Genomic DNA, 10,815 nt, shown 5'->3' with positions numbered 1-10,815 from the left:
TAGTATTTAGGTATTTTAATATTTTTGTATTGACACTTTATTGCTTGATTATCACTAATTATTGGTATACGATTGTCCACGGCCATCGTTTTACTATTTTGATTTCGGTAATTTCACAGAATTCAATAAATATTGATATCAAATCTCACTCGCAACTGTTGCTGCCCTTCCACCCAAAAAAATATAATAATAAGTAATAACCGTGGTTCGCGAAAATTGGTTTCGAGTTTACATTAAACGGCGAACCCAGACGCAGATATTTCGTTATATTCGGGTTCCCTACCTGCATACACACCACCTCGTCTCCGCCCTTATAAATTATTATATATTTTTACCTGCGACGTCGTCGCGTTGGCGCCCGGCGGGTGGCTGGACGGGCCTCGGCGATGTACAATGCGTGCCCGGCGCCGTCTCCGCCGCCGCCGCCGCCGTCGTTTGCACCGTCTTTGGCGCGGGGCCGGAGGAAATCGAAACACACGGTTGCCCACCGTCCTCCCCTCACCAAACCCGAAGACGAACCAGTTGTCGCAAACCGAGTGTTGGATAAAAAGAAGATAAAAACTTACCTACGGCAAACACGTACACTCGAGATGATAATAAACGATCAGACCGGGACGTCATCGTGTCGCCGTCCAAAGACGTCCAAAGTAGTCGTCCGTCCGTCCGTCGGTCGTTGCGCGCGATCGGCCGCAGTGCGTGCGTGCAATTCGGTACCACGTAGTGTGCGTGCGTGCGTGCGTGCGCATACGGGGGGGAGAGCGGCGGCGGCGGCCGGCTCATTCCAGAGGCGGCAAACGCAGTCAACAAGTAGGTAGTGCCGCGCGACGTGACCGCCGACCGGTATAGTTTATAGTAGTGACTTGTACGCGCGCGCGCGACCACGACGTGTGTTTCACGCTCCGTCGTCCGACTATCCGTTCATTGTGCGTCGTGATAATAATAATAATAATAATACGAAATTCGTTATAGACGCATTATACTCCCCCATTTAAGTATAGTGTACTACAGTGCCCCCCCCCTCGTTAAACGGGATCGTAATAATAATAACACCGTCTCCGCGATTGTCGTTCGTTTTCGGTCCGTTTTCTCAGACTCAGGCCGCAGAGGATTTTTCGGTTTGCGCGCGTGTGCCTGTGCGCGACCGCCCGCCCTTAATCCCGCCGCCGACGCGGGCTTTCCCGGGAACGTGCGGCCCGCTGTGATGTTCTGAACCGACCGCGCCCGCACCACTTTGAACGCGCGCGCGGGGCGATGGTGACCCGACGAACGCCGGCGGCGGCGGTGACGTTGCGCTCTGCGCACGTCTTGGCCGCCACCGCGGCGGTACTCTTGCTGGCGGCCGCGGGATACGGTCGAGACGCGGGTGAGTTCGAAAACTTTTTCAAAAGCATGATTTCTTATTATTATCGAGTGTTTATTGTTGCTTGATATAAAATTGATGATGATATGCGTGCAAAACGTTCGGTTACCGGCCAGGTAAAATACCTACCGATGTTAGCGGAAAACGAAATGGGCTAGAGGTACGTCCGAGAAACGGATTGGTACGCCGTCGTTGTAATGGATGTATTATTTTGTATTTGTGGCTTGGATAATAAACGCGCGCGAGTTTGTCGTCGAACGCCGCCACGGAGGGATCTGTTGATTCTGATACAATTACGTCAATCAACCGCCCGCGGGGTCTCTTATATTATTATACTACAGTGTTATATATCATATTATTATGAGGAGACTGGTTTTATTTTTTATTTTTTATTATTATTTATTATTATTATCATCATCATCCATCGTCGTCGTCGTCGTCGTCGTCGTAACTTCGGCGGTGCCGCCACCGCCCGCTACTCCACCCGATCTACGCGGTCGACGATTTGAATACGTCCCGACAACAATGTAACGCGTTACGACTGTGATATTATATTATCCGTGTATTGTGTGTGTGCGTGTACCTAACGGAAATCCCACCGGCGGCACTGCAACGTTGTACGCTGCGATCCACCGAAATACTGGATTTACTAGAACCTGGATTAGGTTTTTCGGCGTTATGCTTATCCCATATATTATATGGGTCACGTTTCAGACGCAGGATTTTCATCGTGAAAATACGAGACAGAAATACGCCGTCGGGGATATTGTTGATAGGCAGGGGGACAAAAAGTAACGTACTTTATATCGTCCTGTGATGATCTTTAAATATTTTACATAGGCCACGCGCGGACCAATTAGTATGTATCCTACTGCGGATACTAACTTTTTAAACCTACTTCGTTGTTCAGTCTTCGGGAGGGACAAATCCATGGACGAGGTTAGAGTTGTTGTTTACCGACGTTCGTCTGAAAAAGAATAGTTTGAATATGCCCCCTGCGCCCACTCCTTATATAAGCCCTCCTCGTGGTAGGTCGTCCGGTTGTATATTATTATTATTATGTATGTGTGCACGTCGGTCGTCGGTGCTGGTTGTGCAGGTGTACGGTTTGTGTATTATAATAATATTTATATGAGAAAAAAATTGCACCGCCGCGCTGCAATAATTGATAGGTATACAACACCATACGTATACCTATATAGTCTATAAACACGTTATTCGTCGATACGGGAGACTCGCCGGTTGAACTTCGAAGTTCACCGATAATTATCTCTTATTATAGATTACCTAATATGTATAGGTATTGTAAAAATATTATACACCTATATATACTAGCAAGTTTGTTTAGGTTTTCAGCAATGATTTATTACTCATAATATAATAGTCTTCTATTCAATTTATCGTCGGCATTTATAGGTCACAACAACATCACGAACCAACTTAATGAATTTAGAAACACAATTATTCAACAAAAGAATATCCAGTATGTTTGTAAGACTATGCGTTTTGATGAATATGGAATATAATAACTATTAAGTATTAACTATATTTATTAGTTGAAAAATTCCTGGGAGACTTATAATCACAATTTCTTATTATGTATTTTAGTTATCTAGTAGTAATTAAATATAATATTAAAAATAAAACATTTAAAGCAACCAACTGAAAAATAATATATTATAAAATTAAAAAAACTCTTCAAATAAAATAAAATAAAGTATAATATAAATTTGTATACGTCATGTATTAAGATATATTTATACCTATGTATAGTCCATAAAAACAGTAAATTGTTTCACCTGAAAAATCACGCCAAGCGACGAACTATCATATTTTATCTTAAAGCTGCGGGCTGTTAACATGTCACTATTTATGCCAAAACGATAATAATGAGTAAATAATTAAAGGTTTAAACATTTCGGGAGGTTTGTTCCTACAAGCTTTTATAGATAACGCAAACCAAAGTTTTTTTTAGAAAATCACACCAATGATACGTAACCATAAAAATCGCTGACAAAGGGGTTTTTAAAGATGTGGATTACCGATAAAAAAGTTGGTTTTTAAAAGTTTCAACAACTAAAAAAAAAACCATTTTTACGAATATACTTTCACACGTACAATAATATTGTGTGATAATCTTTTAAGTAGGTATGTTGGGACTATATTATTTGCTGACCATTATGTTATTACACCGGTATCGCAGGTTTTTTACCTTATAGTATTGTGCAAATACCTAATTTAGTTATTTACTTTTCGCTCGTTATTATACCATTCAATGTTTTTTTCACAATAGAATGGAAATTGAATAATGAATTTCGTTTTAATTGTTCATGTTTTGTCTGTCTTTTTTCTATAATATTTTTTTCTTTCATAAATTCATTACTATTTTACGGTTCGGCCGTCGACTAGAAATCGACTCGCGAACACTAGTGGACCATTATATCGTATACCAAGTTTCGTTTGCAATCGATTTTGAATTGAACACAAACGACGGGGAAATGTTTTTTAAACGCTGCAGTTTATTGCATCCGTAACTACGACTCTTGTATTGGTTTTCACGTTATTTCAAAATCACGATTATTTTATTAAATAATAATACACGTCGGAGCGGGTACGACGGTTACGTTATCGTAGCTGTGATCTCGGGGTATTATTGTGCACTATAGGTTACACTTAAATCGCGGTTGTGTGTGTGTGTGGGACCGTTCGGGATTTTCTGCTCTGTTGTCATCGCCATTGCTGAGCCAGATGAAAACTTTAAAATATAATTTACATTTCCTAATATGTATATATTTTTTTAATACGGATACCTACGAGTTTTCTATTTCAGTGCACACAGTACCCGTGGCTGTCCGGAATCATCTGTTTTCCGTGTATAATGTATACACTTTACCTGTGATGACTGGTAGGGAAGGTCACACGGCGAAGAGTGCCGTAGCGAATGACGACGACGGCGACGACGCCTGCTCCCCCTCCCCTCCCCAAGAATAATGCTTACCGTGTCTTGGAGGATCGCCCCCGTTAAGAGAGCTACATCACTCCTGACGCTGTTCACGAGTGTGCGATGTACACAATGATAATTAATATATGATTCTTTGGGCCCCGCTCAAGAACGGCACGGATTTAAATGACGATTAAAAAACCGGTCACTACCGTTAGCGAGTACTGGCCGGCAATATTATATGGGTTTAGGTGCAATGAGCGGTGGAGCGAAAGAAAAAAAATCAACAATACTCAATAATGGAAAACGGTAGTTTTTTTTAAAAATGTAATTCATAGTTTCTGCTTATTATACACCTGGTATAGTTTTACATCCTAATTCTGAACAAACAGGTACCTATAACCACCTATTCTAAACATAATAATAGTAGTCCGTAGCAGTACCTAACGCGTAATAACAACGACGAATTATAATAACACGTACACGATCCTGCAGTATTATACCGTTATAAAATATTAAATTTAACGCAATGTCGTAATTGACTACTTAAATTCAATACATTTTTTGATTATCATTTGACTAGATTAAACAATCTTCACGAATCACCAAATTATTTTTGCAAGTTGTGTGTGATTTCAAAATGGGTTTGATAAAAACGATGATTTTGTTACACCCGTGTGTACTTGATCGTAATATAATATATTATGTTATACAGTTGTAGCACACGGGAACTTATTTTAATTTAACCTTCAAGGCTTCAACTATTGATATAATCTGTCGTCTATCGATAAGTTATAGATTTCGAATTTAGAAAGAGTATAATAATAATATAGTATATTGATAACTATACTTTTGTTTTCCCCCCATATAATATATTCTTAGTTTTCTAAGTGCCCCTGCACGGTTGACATTTTGAGCGTTTCAATATAATATACGTATTAATGTTGGCATGTTATCAAAATAGCAGCCGTAGTACGGTTGTTTGGAGAAAAATAAACGTGGTGCTGATAGCGAGGACCTCTAATCAGTGGCGATGGCCTATGCAATTGGATTTCTTTCTCGGAACGGGTTCCCGGGACAACCGGTTTTTCGCTAGCCAATATAATAACGCCACCACACCGGCACAATATATCCGACGTGCTTTTCCCCGCGAGTCACATTGCGCATGCGCGTGCACACGTATTGCGTATTCGAAAAAACACATTGCACTTACGGCACGAATACCATGACATTTTTTTTCCACCTAACTATCAGACTTGACGTCTTGGAAAGGACAAGGTAAACCGGCTATTTATGAATTTTTTTTTTTTTCCATTGTGACGCCCCAGCGTCGATTTCGTTTGGTTTTTTTCCTCCACAATATCAAATGTATTATTTCACGTACGCACTATAACAACAATAACACACGACACACTGTGAATGGTTGTGTAGGCCGTAGGGGGTGTTCGAACAGGTCATAAACAACACGATATATATTACGCGTTTATTGTACGTATTTGACATTTTCTTATGTAATTTGTACGTTAAATCTTCTCGTTATGCACCGCCTTGTACACTGCTGGCACACACACAAACTGGTATTAATCTGACGAGTTTTACGGACTGTTGTTTTCACGAATAATCTTCCTTTGAGACAGTTCTCGTTGTAATAATTTTACTACCCATTCAACGAAGGGCGTCGGTTACCTGTGGAGGGAGCGGCCCTCGTGGTGTGGCGTGGCAAACGCCGAGGACAGTTTTTCTCGTACGTCATAAGCATAATAGTGTTACCTACGTCCCTTTATATTCACTTATTCTCGTTTGTCGACGAAGAAGAGACACACAATATCGCAATATAATAATTTTGTCTCTATACAGGCAGAAGGTTCACGCAATCCATTCGGCGATTGACTTCAATCGGTGAATAGTGGTAATTTTTTCTAAGGTAGAATCCGCGGTGTTCGAACGAAAAACAAATTGTTTATTAGACGTCACGTACACAACGACTTTGCTATCCATAATATTATAATATATTTGAATAAAACAATATTTCTAAACAACCGCGAAGTCGGTTTCAAACGACTATAACCGTATAATAGGTATATTTGAAATAACGTTTTATACATATACACGATATTCCCGTCATAGTCTTGACTATTGACAGTGTTCGTAAAAAAAATATATGCTTCTACTGCGTATAGGTAGTAACAATGGGTGTTATCTATATGGTTAATTTTGCGTAGTAACTACTTGTATTATGACGGTGTATAAATGTCCGTTAATGTTCGGCGGGGCTTATTGCGAGAAACGATTTCGTAGTTTTGTACTTTTGCACGACCATTATAATACCGACATGACTACATATGAGTATTCACAGTATATACATTATACAGGCGTCGTTTTATTGGTAAGACATCGAGGAATATGATTTTTTTTTTACAGTTCCGTGCGACGATAACGCGCGATTATAGGTACAGCTTGGTCGTTATATAATATTGTGTGTAATATAATAAGCGGAAAATATAATAATATATAAAAAGTCGACCGTGAGCTGACTTGATATTATACGTTTACAGGCACGTACACAGAATCAAATTTCGGAGGGGGGGGGGGGTTTACAAAATATAGCAATACAAATTGTACATTTTGTTTTCCACATACAATTAAGGTTTTAATTATTGGACTAAGAATAGATCGATTTTCAATGACTTGTTTTTTTCGAGAAGTATCTATCTCATTTTCAATATTATTCTTTTTGTTTTCCATTGCTTAAATAAATTCTTCAGAGCGAATGATTGAAAGCTTATGATGATTAAAACGTTCAATGGCATCCTTCCATTTTGTAAAAGGTTTTATAAACAGAGCACCTAATTTTTTATCGATCCCTTTACCAACACTGTTATTGGCAAACAGTACACAGCATTTACACATGGCACCTTGCACTTTTTCGTAGTAAACAAGCCAGGGAAAACGGTTTAACCAATCTAATTGAAATTTCAGCCGCCTTTGTTGTTTGATGGAAAATTGGTAATTTTTGGGTGGTGTCCATGGATTTTTTAATAACTCGTATTTTTTTGCATCATTTTGAAGAAGATAAACATAATCTCTATATCCAGAGAATAATTTTTTAACGATTCATTGTCTATATTTGTATCAAGTTGGGTCTGCAAAGCGTTTGGTACATCAACTTCGGTTGCAATATTTTCAATATTACTCGATTCACTTTCAGTTTCTTCGTTATTTTTAATTTTTTTTACACCAAAATTGAATAATGATGGTTAATCACTATTTCTTTTCAATATAAAAATAATAAAAAATAAAATATATAATATTTAATAAATTTGGTTATTTAATCAGTTTTCAAGTTAGAACTCGCAAAAATAACCATAACACTATGGCACTCGTATATTATAAGCGTTCAAATACCGAACACAGATTAAAACTAAACGATGGTCATCGTTTAATAATTATAATTGTAGTTTAGCAATTCAATTGAAACTTTTGGTGACCGATCGAGTACGGAAATAAGATAAGATAAGATTATTCACATAATAATAGTTTTCTAGGTATATCGCAAATCGCAATTTTACAATTCTGTGTTGGTGCGTAGTTCTCAGTAATCACCTCGATCATTCAACTATAATACTGTTTAGGTATAAACTTGTATTTCATACCCGACTAATAAACAGATAAATACAGTCAACAGCTAATTATAAAAATGTTTTATAATAATAGGAGTATAATAAATAAATAAATTAATAAATAAATAAATTTGAGTTAATTTTCAAAGAAATTATTTCGTAGAGGGGGGGGTTGAACCCCCCAAACCCCCCCCCCCTGTATACGTGCCTGTACATTTATCATAAATGCCTACGCGACTTCTATTAACTATTAGGGAACACATGAAATTTGCTTATAATATGGGTATAAAAATATATAACACATATATATTATAAAGTGTTCCTTGCATGCCGTTATAATATATAGCTATAACTTTTAATAATACGAATGAATCGGATTGCGCAACGTTGCTTATAATATTATCATTTTTTTGCAGTAATTAAAACCTAACGTCGCGATAGGTAGGTACACTATTGTTATACGAGTCGAAACGCGTGTCCGTGACGTTGGATAATATTTGAAGACAAAACGCGCAATATTATGACATTTTTAGCGACGAATATTGAGAGCGTGCGTTTGCAAGTATTATTCTACATACGCTTTGGCATTTGCGGTATGCACGTGCATATAGTGCGTATAATGTATTATTGTACCACTATTATAATCCATCGCCGGATTTCGCCCGAATAAAATAATAATATTAAGACCTCCGCTCATACCCTTTCGAACCTTATAGTTTTTTTTTTTTCATAATATAGATCTTGTACAGTAATAGATAGACAATAGCGTTTGTTGACGTGTCGGTTTCTTAGCGACAAGCTTAACATTTTGTTGATCGATTGATCCCACCCCCTCCGTCCCACACCTGCCACACGGCGAGTATAATATTATGCGAAAACGGCGCAACGATTAAAATAGTATATTTATTTTCTTCGTCGGTACCCCCACTGTCGAATTACGACAACAATGGATGTCAATATGCGCCCACTAAAATGTCTAGTGGTAATATACTTCCTATTATGTTATTATACATCACGTGATCGGCATAGACAATCGAATAACGACATAAATATAAAATACATATATATTATAATATAATATCTACCGCACATTGTCTCCGGTTATTTTTTAAAGATTTTGGGCAAACATGTATGCATTTTAAACACCAATTGTTGACTTGCTGCTTCCAGTACGATATGAACTCGAATATATTAGTTATTGATTAGGCACTCAACGCACCTTTATTTATATTCTTTATCTGGCATTGGTTTATCATTCGGTATATTATAGTATGTTCATCAATATTATGTAACCATACTTACTTAAACGGGTAAAAAATAAAAATAAACTGTGGTAGTTCATACTTATATTATATTTTATGTTGACGATTTTTTATATTTCAAGGTGATCTTGTTTCCCTCGTCGATTCAATAACACGACGTTTACAACAAGAAATCCTTTATTTTGTTCATTTGTATGCAGTTTTTAAAATGTAATTACGATACAGTAAAAAATTTTCGTCCGTTGACGACGTAATACATTTTCATTTCGCATAGAGACGAATTTCGGTCACCTTCTATAGGCATACTGCATTACTTGTTGAGAATGCATAAATGACTCGGACAAGTGTAGTCACGGTCAACGAAAATATGACCGTCGAAAAAGAGTGAAGAGAGAAGGAAGAAGGAAAATGATTACCTGTACATACATATCATTAATTATTAATAGGTATCGTATAATCTATACTATGCATATGATGTGTATGTTCCATTAATGCACACGGTATATGATATATGCTTAGCTTTTGTAAATACACGAGTTATTACGATACATTGCGTCGACTAATTAAATATCTATTGATTACAATTTACATGCAATACTAATTAAAATCGATCCAAGAATTCATAATACTTACCTACCTAGTAGTACCTACATATCTATATTTCGTTATTATTTGCCATTAAAAGACCTGCATTTCTTACAATTTATGTGTTCAATATAAAAAACAAACGATACATATTCTAGTATTTAACACATCATGATAGTGGCGTAGCTAGGAATTTTGTATGGGGAGGGGGGGCTAAGTATACAAATACAATATTATGTCTTTTATTTACACTTTTTATTTGTTTATGAATTTTCATAAGATTCTAAGGTCAACACAGTCAATGGGGTGGAGGGGCTATAGCCCCCTTAGCCCCCCTGGCTACACTACTGCACCATGGTAGATAATTCGTTTAGTAAATAACGTATATAAAGAGCTTCCAGAAATGTCTGTTGAGAAATTAGAACGATAATAGTTTTGAAATAATTGTTTGTTGTTGCCTGGTTCGTACGTATCTACTCCATACGTACCTCCCGTGTTTAAAAAAAACATGTATACAGGATGATTCACCAAACATGCTCACTTCTTTTTTTCTTCAATAATGCAATCATTCAAAATCTGATTTTTTGAATTTTTAAATATACTTAAAGACATGTTTTCAAATTTTTGAAATTTTTTGTAGTACTTAAGAAGTGTACTGTGGAGATACAAACTTCTGTTCTTAAAATGAGAATACCCTATTCAACTATAAATAATTATAGGTACAGTAGATATTTTATCTGAAATTTTTGACTTATCAAAATCAAAATTTGTACGAGTAGTTTTTGAGATATTTAACTTTGTGTTCTAAGAATAAAAGGTCCATGGTAATGGGTTTTTAAGATGTGGGGACTATGGTGATTTGAAAATTGTAGTAATTTATATTAATCTATCAAATATCAATATTAATAATTTGTATAGATGGCCCAAGTAAATAATAAATACTAGATCCTATTTTATGTCTATTTTATATTTATACAAGGACTATTATCCTTAATACAAACATTTTAATAACTAAGAATCTACTCATCTAGATTTTGAATTAGGTTG

At 36.8% G+C, this 10,815-nt stretch overlaps 1 protein-coding gene across 1 annotated transcript in view; it reads left to right on the top strand.

Moving 5' to 3' along the window:
- Positions 1-882: 882 nt before the first annotated feature.
- LOC132943087 (low-density lipoprotein receptor-related protein 2) overlaps positions 883-10,815 on the top strand; it is a 68,388-nt gene continuing 58,455 nt past the window's right edge. Inside the window, exon 1 of the mRNA XM_061011889.1 lies at positions 883-1,363. Within this exon, the coding sequence (XP_060867872.1) occupies positions 1,252-1,363 (112 nt within the window). The 5' untranslated portion in view covers positions 883-1,251. The remainder of the gene's footprint in view (positions 1,364-10,815) is intronic.

The sequence above is a fragment of the Metopolophium dirhodum genome, chromosome 4 (genome assembly GCF_019925205.1).
Source record: "Metopolophium dirhodum isolate CAU chromosome 4, ASM1992520v1, whole genome shotgun sequence".
Classification (NCBI taxonomy): Eukaryota; Metazoa; Arthropoda; class Insecta; order Hemiptera; family Aphididae; genus Metopolophium; species Metopolophium dirhodum.
The sequence above is the reverse complement of the archived record's forward strand: the minus strand, read 5'-3'. Positions and strand labels throughout refer to the sequence as shown.